Source organism: Lissotriton vulgaris, chromosome 2_1, assembly GCF_964263255.1.
Source record: "Lissotriton vulgaris chromosome 2_1, aLisVul1.2, whole genome shotgun sequence".
NCBI classification, from domain to species: Eukaryota; Metazoa; Chordata; class Amphibia; order Caudata; family Salamandridae; genus Lissotriton; species Lissotriton vulgaris.
The window spans coordinates 1,241,156,403-1,241,170,708 of NC_141687.1; the positions used below are offsets into that span (position 1 = coordinate 1,241,156,403).

The window sequence follows — 14,306 nt, forward strand, 5'->3', positions numbered from 1 at the left end:
TTGAAGCCATACCACTATATTAAGAATAATATGTTAAAGAGAGCTCAGATATGGGCCTGAAACAGTAAAGGGTTTGAACCTTGGAACATCGTTCCAGAGACTAGAATATTTTAACATATACAACGAGAATGCGAGAAAAGAGACATGCTAGGCACTGCAATTTCTCATAAAAAGAGTAAAATAGAAAATGTTTAAGGTGGGAGACGGTTCCTACTTCTAGGGATTGCAATGTGGCTGACTGCCTCTGATGGCATACTACCAGTGCAATACTGTTCTACAGAAAAGGCATAAGATTGTTGGAGTCGCAAGGGTACGGGGACTAACAGACTCTCGATTTTGTGAAACAACAGTATAGCGGCCTAAAAGGTGTCTCTGTGGTTTTGACTCTCAATGCGCTGGGCAGTCTTCCTCTGAGTCTATATTTGGGGTCATATGGGACTGGAAGATGGGAGAGCCTATGTGGAGCTGCAGGGGTGATAGGCAAGCGTAATGGCTGGCAGTAGATAGTTCAGTCAATGGGATGCAGAAGTAAAGTGAATGAAATAATACGCCAGAGAGAAGGCAACCGGAACTTACGGTTGCAGAGGACATAGCCACTGAGATAGGGTGACCAGACGTCCTAGTTTTCCCCAGACAGTCCCTGTTTTCGGTGGATTGTCTCGGTGTCCCGACACATTTCTTTATTTTGAATAGATGTCCCGGTTTTTCGGACAAAGATCAGATAATTGCCATTTTAAGGAGAATTGGAAAGCATGATCTACTTACACATGCGCTTCATAAGAATGAAAAAAAATAAGCAATTTATTTGGTTTCCATCAGGCAGCACAGGAGGAGTTCCGCTGCATGCTCCCAGGAGGGGGTAGACAGAATGGGGGAAAGGGCAGGGGCCTTAGGGTGGAGGTCCTGCCATAGTCATTGTTGAGTAAATGTGGCATTGTAACTGTATGCCTGTATATATGTGTGTGTGTTTGTATATAGATGTATATATATATATATATATATATATATATATATATATATATATATATATATATATATATATATATATATATATATATATATATATATATATATATATATATATATGTATATATATATATATATATTTATTTATATATACACATACATACACACACATATTATGTGTGCATGAGCACACACGTTTAATAGTGTACTGTATATATGTATATATAGGTACATATTTATAAGGCTACGCAAAAACCTGAGACACGCCAGATCTAGAAGTAAGACTTAAGGTTTTATTTCTGGCATGTCCCGGTTTTTGGATCTCAAAATCTGGTCACCCTACGCCGAGTTCACGTAAAATGGTGTCTAAGAATTGGGCATCAATAGTGAACACTTGGCGAGGCGGCACGAGCACATGAACATTGTCAGGAGAGGACCCACGGTGTGTGTAGCAGACAATGAAGTAGAAGCATCCAATAGAACTAGAGATTTAGGGTCGATGAGATGAAGAAGGCGTGATAGGAAATCAAATGAAAGCACGAGATAAGGTTTATAGGAAGCAGAAGAGATGTTAATAAGTTTAGATAACATTGTGTGAAGGAAGAGCATAGGCATTGATGAGTCATTCCAGGGTTGGATCTACACAGAGCCGGAGCGTGGTATCAACAGAAAGCAGAGATCAGAGGGTAACATCATTGGTCAAGGAAGGAGACAGGAACCAAAAGGAGAGGTGGAAGGGCACATGAGAAACAAATGGGATAACGAGAGGTCATGCTTACTCTGCGGATGTGTTTTCGTTCATGCTGAGAAGGTAAAAAGAAACACAGAGAAAGAAAAACATAAAAGAAGAGATACAAACATAAAAAATACACCAACCAGCCAAAAGAATTAAGGTGCCATGCAAAAAAAATGCAACAATACAAGCTGAGTGCTGAATTTAAACAAATATATGAGCATACTGAATATGAGCATTCCACCATCCCTAGCCGAGGCAAAGCACTACTTCTGCTGTGATATTAGAAGGGCCAGAAAATATGAAATCCAAGAACCACCATGGTTTTAGCCATGTCATATCTGAATCTCATCTGTGCCCACAGAAACATGGTCGCTATTTAATCACAGACCTCAGACTAGTGTGTGCTCAATGACCACCCTGCAGTGACTAGAGCTCCGTTTTCCTCAGTTTCCCAAGAGTGACTAGAGCTTTGGCCAGGCTTCCCCCTACCGCAGCCCGCTAGTGCCATGCACAAAATTTACTCATTCCTTGCTTCTCATGCTTGCCGCTAACACACCTAGCACAGCACTATTCATGCTCAAGGATGCTTACAACTAACCCACCTTATAACCTACTATCATATCATCCGCACCGCGCAGTACCGCAGCACAGCACAAACCACGGAAGAGACCCGAAACTCCCCTACACTGTTCCAGGTCTTTGTAGATATAGCTCTTGTGCCTGTATCACCCAGGTTAAGGTCAACAGCTGCACAAAACTAGCCCTCTTGGCATCCATTTCCTGCAGCCTCCCTGATTAAAGAAGTAGTGTTTTTGTTCTCACCTAGTCAGCGGGTGTCTAAGTCCAAAAACTAGGCCTAGCCTACAGTGCCACAATTCCCTCAAACTCCAAGTTAGCCATATAGCTTGCACGTTTAATGTTTGTTGAGCTGAACTGTATGCCAGCCCACCATGGTTTGCTTTTTTCCATGTTGTGCATGGGACAGACCCCAGAAAGGTATGTACTTAAAACGAGTGCCTACTCAAGCTAGAAGCTATGCATTTACCTAACCCAGCTCTGAATCTACACAAACCCAGCATGCACCTGCCCGCATTCAGCAATGCTCCTTTGCATACCTGGCTATGTGCCTCCCCACACCCAGCTTTTCGTTACTTTCTTTTTTCAGACCTATATCTGTGCAAGTTGCAGATCTGCCTCAAATAAGCCATGCATCTACTTCATATCAACGGCGCATCTCCCCTGCCTTACTCACCGCCTGCACTCAACCCACCTTTACTTCTTAGCTTATATTGCCCATGCACGTGCTACAATCCAACGTGAGTGGCAGAAAGATTTCACTCCTGCTCTTAACCGGCAGTGGGAGCAATTAAATCACCAATTTAAGATGAAGAATAGAACCATGAAGTCATCTTACTACATACAAAATAGGATATAGGCTCCTAAGACGTCAGCAGCAATATTGTCTACATTGAAAGAGTTCAGCGCTTCACAACCTTCTCAATCAATAACTGGTTTCATTGAAGAGATGTAACAAATTCCATGATTTTTCCCACAAAAATGGCCGCCATCTAAGATTAATGTTCTGCTCCTCCAATTACAATAGTTCCACTGAGTGAAGGCAAAGATCCTCTACATCAAAACACTTCTCATTTCTCTGCTTTTGACTGCTTGATTGGATGGATAGGCAGCCTAGGATACTACACCAGCCAGACTCTTTAAAGGTCTGTTACAGCGACCTGGAGGCTAGTAATGAACATCATTAAAGCCTCAGTAGCCACAAGGACATCTCCAGATGCTGAATTAAATCTGCTTTCCTGGTCCCTCGTTAAAAAAAAAACACTTTGGAGCCTGACGATTTGGTAAATTATTGACCAATATCTCAATTAGCTCATGTATCAAGGTTATTAGAAAGGACAAGATATAGTCAGCTGCATGACTTTGCCAAATCATAATAATATCTGCCAACCAAAGCAAGCAGGCAGTGGCGCCGAATCAGTGGCAGTCGCGGATTTAGATGAGTGCCAGTGCCATGCTGATGAAAGCACTCCTTCTACTTCAGTAATGCTGGATGGTGCAGCTGCCTTCACCAACAAAGATGACCAAATTCTAGATTCACGGCTTGGTGGTCAAGGCGTACAGAGTATTGGTTCAGCTTGGTTTAAAAACACTAATGGTCTTTTGAATTGATCATCAGAGCAGGGCCATTTCTCGTCCTGCAGAGAGTAATCTGCCCAGTATTCCATCATGAAAGAGTCATCGGTGTGAGAGTCAGACTCTCGTGGTCCTAGGAATATTAGGATGGGGACCATCTCATGAACACAAGAGCATGGATTTATACTCCAATGGGGTCCTACCTATTCCCGCTCTCTGATTTCAGGGCGAATACCCGGATGTGTATTATCTGTGCAAAAAGCAGAGATTAAACCACAGCCTCTATGGGTCACAGATTGTCTCTCAGTAGCAGCAGTAATGCAGAAAGCGTACCACAGGCATACTTCACCTTAGGGTCAAGGCTGTAGTGGAATTGAGCCAATCCTTTGGGACTCATAGAGTTCCTTTATTTTTCCATCCACAGTGGCAATTTTTATCATTAGGATTTAAAAGAACATCATTAAAATCCCAGTACTTGCGTTGGGGTCAGAGTTCAATTTATGTCCCAAGCTGGTCTCAGAAGAAAAATCCACTGAAATACACACAGTGTGGCTCTCCTATTTAAATAACCCTCATATTTTGCTGCCAATTTGAATTGCCCTTGTTGCTGATGGGGTAAGAAACAGGCTATGACGGATCTCGGTGAGGTCAATTGATTCTTCTCTCTGGACCGTATTCTCTTGGCTCTTTGTAATTCCAGCAGCAGACGAATGGTTTCCTTTCTTTTTGCCAATTTCTGGAATTCCGTATCCACAGGTATTAGCACATGGATCACATAAGAGGCAAATGTCTTGGCCCCAGTCAGATGTAGGCTGAAGACACTGCTGTAACATTAAATACAGCGTTCTTCAACTGCTTCTGAAGATCCTACACCTCTCTGACAAACCTTGCCTTTGAACTTAGAGTGCCACAAATCTTCCGAGAGGCAAGGGGTCTTTTTTAAATCCTGTTCTTACTCTTAAGAGTCTGGTGAGAGGCATCAAGATGGAAGGGAAAAACACTACATTAAGAACACCCCAAAATAAGTTAGACAACTGTTATACGCTGTTATCGCATTCGAAAATAGGGTCTTCCTTCACAAACATCTGGCAAGCTCTCACTCACAATGGGACAGAATCTACGGCAGGGATTATTTGAGCATAGTGACCTGGTCCTGGAGTTCTTTCAGCTAATACTGTAGATTCCTCTATATATAGTGACTAGAGGATTACTGGGTAAAGGCAGTCGCCAAAGGGGAATAGAAATTGCTTCAGAAAATGTCTTTGCAGTTCACGCCGGAGCCAGCTTTGCTGCTGCGGATCGCATATGATGTCCCCCATGGAGACCCCATTCTCAGGAGTTCCATATGCAGACTTCTTTGGAGTCTTCTCAGCAGGCATTAATGCGTGAGCTCAGTCTGCTGGTTACATTGTCTGTTTTTGCACCGCTCTCTGGAGTTCCACCTGCAGATACCAGAGTATGCGGGTTGCTTCTGTAGATCACAGGCTTTAGGGCTTCTGTTGCAGTACCCATATTATTGTTCGTTCTGTAAGTACTATTATTATTATTAGAAAACAGTGGGAGGTTGGCTGATCTCAACTGTCGGGCGGGCATGTAGGGTTTCACCAGGCTTTGTGTATAAGAGGGTGCCAAACCATGTTTGGCATGCAACATGTAGCATAACGCCTTGCTATTCAATGCGCTTGTTCACCTTAAGCTTGTGGAGTTTATGAAACAAAGGTGAGGCAGAGGCATGTCTAGGCAGCCAAAAAAGGAGGTGCCCATCTGCATTCTGTACTAGGTACTAGTCCTCTGCTTGCCATATGATGACACCGTTCCATGGGTTACGCCCTGTAGGCTATGGGGTTCAACCAGCAGACACTGATCTATGGGGCTGCAGGTACTGGAAGTTGTCTAACTGGTTGCCATCTCCAAACATGAGACTATGGGATTGACTATCCAACTTACTGGGTTTATTAGTCAGTAAGCAATCTTGGGGTCACATCTGCAGGCTCCCTTCTATCTGGTTTCAGCAGCAGACACCAGTCGAAGAGCGCTCTCGTAAGGCTCTACACTGTGGGCTTCTTCTGCAGGTGCCAGGCTTAGGGGCTCCATTTCCTGGCGTCGACCTCTGTGTAGCCATCTGCCGGCACCAGTTATTGCACTGCTCTCTCCAAGCACGGATCTACGGGATTCCATTTGAGGGCACCGGTCAAGTGGGTGCCATTTGTATGCATGGGCCCATGGACTGCCATCTACAGGCACTGGTCTACAGGCTTCCATAAGCAGACATAAGTCGATGAAGTTCATTCTCCAGGCACCAGGCTGCAGCATTCATTCTTAAGGTGCCAGATGATGAGATGTCTTCTGTGGTTAGCAGCCTTTGGATGACATTTGCCGGTGCAGCCTTCAAGGTGTCACCTGTAGACATCAGCCAATTGTACAGGTAACAGTATTAGGGGGTTCCATCTGCAGGTACTAGACTTCGAGGCTACATCTGCAGGCAAGAGCTTTTGGGTTGCAAACTGCAGGTACTCCTCTATGGTGTTCCACTGCCAGGCACCTGTCTAGGAGCGTCCATATGAATGTTTTATGTTGGGCTTCATATATGCAGGCAATGGTGCTTAGGGTTCGACCACAGGCACTGGTGTATGGGGTTCGACTGCAGGCACTGGTGCATTTGGGTCGACCGCAGGCACTGGAGTATGGGGTTTGACCGCAGGCACTGGAGTATGGGGTTCGACTGCAGGTGCTAGGGGCATGGGGTTCGACCGCAGGTGCTAGGGGCATGGGGTTCAACCACAGGCACTGGTGTAAGGGGTTCGACTGCATGTGCTGGTGTAAGGGGTTCGACCGCAGGCGCTGGTGTAAGGGGTTTGACCGCAGGTGCTGGTGTAAGGGGTTCGCCCGCAGGTGCTGGTGCAAGGGGTTCGACCGCAGGTGCTGGTGTAAGGGGTTAGACTGGATGTGCTGGTGTAAGGAGTTCACCAGCAGGTGCTGGTGTAAGGGGTTCAACAGGAGGTGCTGGTGTAAAGGGTTCGACCGTAGGCACTGGTGGATGGGGTTCGACCACAGGCACTGGTGGATGGGGTTGGACCACAGGCACTGGTGTAAGGGGTTCAACTGCATGTGCTGGTGTAAGGGGTTTGACCTCAGGTGCCTGTGTAAGGGGTTCGACCGCAGGCGCTGGGGTAAGGGGTTCGACCGCAGGCACAGGTGGATGGGGTTCGACCGCAGGCGCTGGTGTAAGGGGTTTGACCGCAGGCGATGGTGTATGGGATTCTACAGCAGGTGCTGGTGTAAGGGGTTCGACCACAGGGGCTGGTGTAAGGGTTACGACTGCAGGCGCTGGTGTAAGAGGATGGACTGCAGGCACTGCTCGATGGGGTTCGACCACAGGCACTGGTGTCGGGGTTTGACTGCAGGCATTGGTTAAAGGGGTTCGACCCCATGTGCTGGTGTAAAGGGTTCGACCACAGGTGCTGGTGTAAGGGGTTCGACCGCAGGCGCTGGAGTAAGGGGTTCGACCGCAGCTGCTGGTGTAGGTGGTTTACTGCAGGCACTGGTGTAAGAGGTTTGACAGCAAGTGCTGGTGTAAGGAGTCCGACCCCAGGTGCTGGTGTAAGGGAATGGACCGCAGGCGTTGGTGGATGGGGTTCGACCGCAGGCATTGGTGTAGTGAGTTTTACTGTAAGCACTGGTGTATGGGGTTCGGCCGCAGGCACCGGGTAGAGGGTTTTAATGTAGGCACTGGTGTATGGGGTTCGACCACATGTGCTAATGAAAGGGGTTCGACCACGTGCTGGTGTAAGAGGATGGCCCACATGCGCTGGTGTAAGTGTTCGACCGCAGGCACTGGTGTAAGGGGTTCGACCGCAGGCGCTGGTGTAAGGGATTTGACCACAGGCACTAGTAGATGGGGTTTGACCATAGGCACTGGTGTAGGGGGTTTGACCACATGTGCGGGTGTAAGTGGTTTGACCGCAGGTGCTGGTGTAAGGGGTTCGACCGCAGGTGCTGGTGTAGGTGGTTTTACTGCAGGCACTGGTGTATGTGGTTCGGCCGAAGGCACTAGTGTATGGGGTTTGACAGCAGGTGGTGGTGTAAGGAGTTCGACCGCAGGCGCTGGTATAAGGGGTTGGACCGCAGGCGCTGTTGGATGGGGTTCGACAGCAGACACTGGTGTAGGGGTTTTTACTGTAGGCACTGGTGTATGGAGTTTGCCACAGGCACTGCTGTAGGGGGTTTTACTGTAAGCACTGGTGTAGGGGGTTCGACTGAAGGCGCTAGTGAAAGGGGTTCGACCACATGTGCTGGTGTAAGGGGTTTGACCGAAAGGTGCTGGTGTAAGGGGTTCGACCGCAGGCGCTGGTGTAAGGGGTTCAACCGCAGGTGCTGGTGGTTTTACTGCAGGCACTGGTGTATGGGGTTCGGCCGCAGGCACTGGTGTAAGTGTTCGACCGCAGGCACTGGTGTAAGGGGTTCGACCGCAGGCGCTGGTGTAAGGGATTTGACCACAGGCACTAGTAGATGGGGTTTGACCATAGGCACTGGTGTAGGGGGTTTGACCACATGTGCTGGTGTAAGTGGTTTGACCGCAGGTGCTGGTGTAAGGGGTTCGACCGCAGGTGCTGGTGTAGGTGGTTTTACTGCAGGCACTGGTGTATGCGGTTCGGCCGAAGGCACTAGTGTATGGGGTTTGACAGCAGGTGGTGGTGTAAGGAGTTCGACCGCAGGCGCTGGTATAAGGGGATGGACCGCAGGCGCTGTTGGATGGGGTTCGACAGCAGACACTGGTGTAGGGGTTTTTACTGTAGGCACTGGTGTATGGAGTTTGCCACAGGCACTGCTGTAGGGGGTTTTACTGTAAGCACTGGTGTAGGGGGTTCGACTGAAGGCGCTAGTGAAAGGGGTTCGACCACATGTGCTGGTGTAAGGGGTTTGACCGAAAGGTGCTGGTGTAAGGGGTTCGACCGCAGGCGCTGGTGTAAGGGGTTCAACCGCAGGTGCTGGTGTAGGTGGTTTTACTGCAGGCACTGGTGTATGGGGTTCGGCCGCAGGCACTGGTGTGAGGGGTTTGACAGCAGGTGCTGGTGTAAGGAGTTCGACCCCAGGCGCTGGTGTGAGGGGATAGACCGCAGGCACTGGTGGATGGGGTTCGATCACAGGCACTGGTGTAGGGGTTTTACTGTAGGCAATGGTGTATGGAGTTCAGCCGCAGCCACTAGTGTAGGGGGTTTTACTGTAAGCACTGGTGTATGGGGTTCGACCACATGTGCTGATGAAAGGGGTTCGACCACATGTGCTGGTGTAAGGGGTTCGATCGCAGGTGCTGGTGTAGGTGGGTTTACTGCAGGCACTGGTGTTGGGGTTCGACCAAAGGCACTGGTGTAAGGGGTTTGACAGCAGGAAATGGTGTAAGGAGTTCGACCCCAGGCGCTGGTTTAACGGGATGGACCGCAGGCGCTGGTGGATGGGGTTCGACTGCAGGCACTGGTGTAGGGGGTTTTACTGTAGGCACTGGTGTATAGCGTTCGACCACATGTGCTGGTGAAAGGGGTTCGACGACATGTGCTGGTGTAACGGGTTTGACCGCAGGTACTGGTGTAAGGGGTTCGACCGCAGTTGCTTGTGTAGGTGGTTTTACTGCAGGCACTGGTGTATGGGGTTCAGCCGCAGTCACTGGTGTATGGGGTTCAGCCACAGGCACTGGTGTAAGGGGTTTGACAGCAGGTGCTGGTGTAAAGGGTTTGGCCGCAGGCACTGGTGTAAGGGGTTCGACCGCAGGTGCTTGTGTAGGTGGTTTTACTGCAGGCAATGGTGTATGGGGTTCGGCCACAGGCACTGGTATATGGGGGTTGACCGCAGGCACTGGTGTAGAGGGTTTTACTGTAGGCACTGGTGTATGGGGTCATCAGCAGGCACTGGAGTATGGGGTTTGACCGCAGGTGCTGGTGTATGAGGATCGACAGCAGACACTGGTGTATGAGGGTCGACCACAGGCGCTGATGCATGAAGTTCGACCGCAGGCATTACTGCGTGGGGTGCCATCCTACAGTGCCAGTCTGTTTAGTCACATCTGCATGTGCCAGTTTACAGCTTTCCATCTGCAGGCACCATTGCATGGGGTTCTACACAGAAGCAACACTTTGTGGGTTGCAATTTGCAGTTACACGTCTATGGTTTGCAACTTGGAGGGATCAGTCTGTGGATTGCCCTCTGCAGGCACTGAACTAGAGGTTGGTACATACTGGCACCAGTTTCTTGGCTTCTTTGTGCGAGCATCGGTTCTGAATTGCCACGTGAGGCATTGTTGTAAGGGGCTCGGGCTGGAGCCACGGGGCTGTGGGGTTCCATCTGGAGGCATCAGTATATAGGGTTCCATTTTCAGGCAGCGTGTTTGGAGTCCCATCCGTAGGCGCCGGTCTGTGATTTGCTAATCTGTCAATGGAGTTCTCTCTGGCACGCAGGTGCTGGTTACCACCACCAGGTACTGTTCAATACGCCAGTGCGTGCTGTCTTCAGGTCCCAATATTAAATTTACTTCAGGTGACGTGGCTTTCGGCTGCCACTGGACGACTATTGACTATCTGCTGGCATGTCATAGGTGTTTGCGCCTGCGTCAATCTTCTCTAAAGTCATACTGTTGGCATGTGCTAAGGTGGCGAGTTCTGGGATTTTTGTTTTTTCTGGCACTGTTCTATGAGAATTTTCCCGATATGGGCTGGCCTGGCAGACGTCAGCGAAGCTACTGCCGCTCCTTGGCACAGCCAGTGGTGTGTGGCGGGTCCTCTGCTGCCATTGTCGAGGGAATGCCTTCAGTTGGCATCAGTTTATGGTAACCCCCTTGCAGGCACCAAGCTGCGGCATCCTCCAAAGATGGTATAAACACAGCTGCTCGTGTTTTTCTAAGAGAAAAACCCTTGATTAAATCACGTAATATTCTATTTAAGATTGCGACAATCCACAACTTCTGAATTTCACCGCTAGAGAGCAGCATGTCCCTTTTCAATTTAACGACGACATTTATCTAAATGCATTTTGTGAGAGAAGTCAAGGGAGTTTTTAGATTAACGTAAAAATATGTTACAGCGTGACCGCGAAGGGCCATAGCCTTCCGTAACTCCCGAAAATCAATCGATTTAAGAAAAGGAGCAGAGTTTGGAAGTCCCAGCACCTAAAGTCAAGTCAGGATCCTGGAAACTCGGAAAAGTTTTCCACCTATCGCCAAATGCAAGATTTCTGGAAACAATGCCCACCACGCCCGCCAAAGCTGTAGGGTGACCAGACGTTCCGGATTTCCCAGGATAGTCACGGTTTTCAGAGGACTGTCCCGGTGTCCCGACGCTTTCCTTTATTTTAAATACATGTCCCGATTTTTGGGACAAAGTTCAAGTCACCCTGCCAAGGAGAAATACAATGTATGCTTTCCTACAATAATGTATCTTGTTCAGGCAGGTTGACCTCGGCTGCATGTATGCAGGGATAGTCAGTGTAGAGGCTAGAAGTCTTGCCATAGCTAATGTACGTGGGTTTCTTTCCTCCTAAAAATCTGGACATGCCAGACGTAGAAGTAAGGCTGGTGGCATTAGTCCTACTTTTATGTCTGGCCTGTCCCAGTTTTTGCTTCTTAACATCTAGTCACCCTAGGTAGGGGAGACCCGGGACAGAGAAACGCAGCTCAAATTAAACCAGTGAAGCGCCACTTCTTCTCATTTGCTCCTGAATCTAGGGGTCGGCTGCCTCCAGGAATGCCCCATGACCCCACCCACTCCTCCAAGATCTACCTATGTAAAGAATGAACGCACCAACCTCAAACTGGAGGGATTCCTTTTCAACAACAGTTGCCACGACATCTACCCCCGAGTGAACGGGCTGGGTGTATCTGCTCCTGCGTTGTACCCTCGCCTTCCCCAGCGTAGATTCCTCCTGCCCCATCCACCCTACACTGTGCGGTTACCTGAGGCAACAATGCCCCTCACTTACCCCAGAGCACACAGTGCCCTCCCTCCACAACGCTCCTCACAACCTACACTCTGAAGTATACTTGCTCGAGTAAGTGCTCATGCTCTCCATCCATCCCAGTGTGTAGAGTGCCTACCGGGCACCGGCACTAGGTCTCAACTACCATGATGGTCGCATCTACCATCAATGTCCCCCACCCACCCTAGATGATAGCGGGTACTTTCCATCTAACAGAAAGTGCAGGATGAAAAGAATATGGCACCCCAAGATCTGGCTTCTCGTGCAAGGGCCCTCACCATTCAGTGGCTGCTAACCAACCTTGCCCAATCATCACGCCCCATCCACGCCTGAGCGAAGGCCCCTGGCCAGAGACACACTACTTTCCTATTACTTGACACACAATCTACTATATCTCTCCACACCATACCTACGCCAACCGCACATTCCAAGATTAATCTGCCTCAGAGCTTGAACCTCATCTTTTTTACGGTGCAGGAGCCCCCAGACCCTTCAACAACAACCGCACATTCAAAGATTGATCTGCCTAAGAGCTTGAACCTCATCTTTTTTACGGTGCAGGAGCCCCCAGACCCTTCAACAACAACCGCACATTCAAAGATTGATCTGCCTAAGAGCTTGAACCTCATCTTTTTTATGGTGCCGGAGCCCCAAGACCCTTCAACAACAATCGCCATTGCCACAGGGGCCCGAAATACCACATTCAAACTTACCGTTTATTCCAGTGCCCCCCCACCCCTCCCTCGACATATAGAAAGAAAAGAGAAGCTGTTGTACTTACGTTATACCAACTCTGGCTTTTCTGTAAAAGGAAAAGAAGAAAAGGGCATTAGTAGCCACTCTCAGAGTACATCTGCAAATCATTTTTATTCATATTTCGAATCTCCTGCATTCACTGCATGCAAATCCCACACCTGGAGACATCCAACAATTTACAGACTCAAAATGGCTTCAGAAGAATGAAACACGCGTTTCATGATGTTAGTTGACCTATAACCATCTAGGTGTGGTGGCAGCTACTCTCAACAACACCCCCATCAAACTTCCTCTGCAAATGGAAGAGGAAGCAGCAAAAATGTTGGATGATACACCATTAAAAATGAGACAACCACCAGGCTGCTAAAAGAGAGGATTTGAATGGTAAACAACATGTCTTGAGATATGAAAATAACTCTAATGCATGGAACGGCATGCAGGGAAGCATGGAGAAGGTGGTCTACAAACGGGCAATGGGTATTAAGGTTTGTTTATCGCCAGCACACCCTTCTGAAGCAGTGTTTCGAAGGCCTCAGATCCCCCAATGTTTTCTGAACACTTTTACCTCAGAGTTGCCTTCAAGTGGTTATGTAGAGGTGCAAGAAGCTTAAACTAAATCTTTTCACCTTGCTTAGCCCCTTGAGCAATGGAACCTTTCACCAATAGGCTTTGTAAAGCGAAATAGAGTGAATAACTCTTAAAAAGGAAGTGTGAAATTGGAATTTAGGGAGACGAGTGTCAGACAACATTTCTGCGATCAATTTTAAGGGTAGAATTGATGGTTCAATGGGTATGGCTGACTGATACTTCTGTCTCGTGGATGTAACCACCAGGACATGAACGGGGGTTGGGAGGGGGTGGGGGGGGTTGAGGGCTGGACCAGGTGCGATCAGATTGGACAGGAAACTGTGGCAACATTGGGTAGTCAAGGAAAATTCCACAAGGCTGGAGGGAAGGAATGGGTTTTCAAGGTTTTCTCAACTTGCTAAACAAAATATAGGGTGGCTCAATAAAGATTTCGCTTTGGCAATCTACATAAGGCCTAGCCAGACGTCATCAAGCAGCACACAGTGTATGCCCTGCCCAGCCGGATGAGACCCAACTTCTACTTAAGCTAGCTACAGTAACAATCTGATATCGAATACCGCATGCACTGCAGTTAGCTTCAACTAACTGCTGGTAAAATTGTCATAATCTATGGTGCACTCCCCTATCCCCCTTTTTTTAAGTCAATAGGGCAGCTCACATCTACTCCACCATTTTTAATCTGGAAATACATGTGATGCACAATATGAACTACGAGGTATGATATTCTACGCCTCTCAACCCTCAAGTAAACAACATGGCAGATTTTGAATTGAACCTGAATTGAATATGAATGTGTCCTCATGTAACGCAAGTGGTGCTCACATAAAGTGCTCTGATACCTTTGGGTCAAGTTCGCGCTATATACAATTCTGTAAAAAAAAAAAAAAAAAAAAAAAAAACAGCAGAAGGGAGAAATATGCCTTGTTCTGGAATGGTTTGGTTACGCAAAAACCATTCAGCCTCACACTAAATAAAGAGTCAAACTTAAATATGGCTGAACAATCTACAAAAGAAATTTAAGTGCCCTCACTTAATTTACAAGCTAAAAGGTCTCCTATCTCCTGGAGTGAATATTCTTCATTTCAGATCAAAAGTTCCTAGTCCAAGAGCAATATTATTAACCTCAGTCGGTGACCGCTGACTTTCC

General features: G+C 48.0%; 1 protein-coding gene across 3 annotated transcripts in view; it reads right to left on the minus strand.

Moving 5' to 3' along the window:
* Positions 1–14,306, minus strand: part of GRAMD1B (GRAM domain containing 1B) — a 1,455,160-nt gene that overhangs the window by 383,881 nt on the left and 1,056,973 nt on the right. For all 3 annotated transcript variants that reach the window (XM_086956958.1, XM_086956959.1, XM_086956960.1), the window contains one exon: positions 12,597–12,617. In XM_086956958.1, the coding sequence (XP_086813084.1) occupies positions 12,597–12,617 (21 nt within the window). The remainder of the gene's footprint in view (positions 1–12,596; positions 12,618–14,306) is intronic.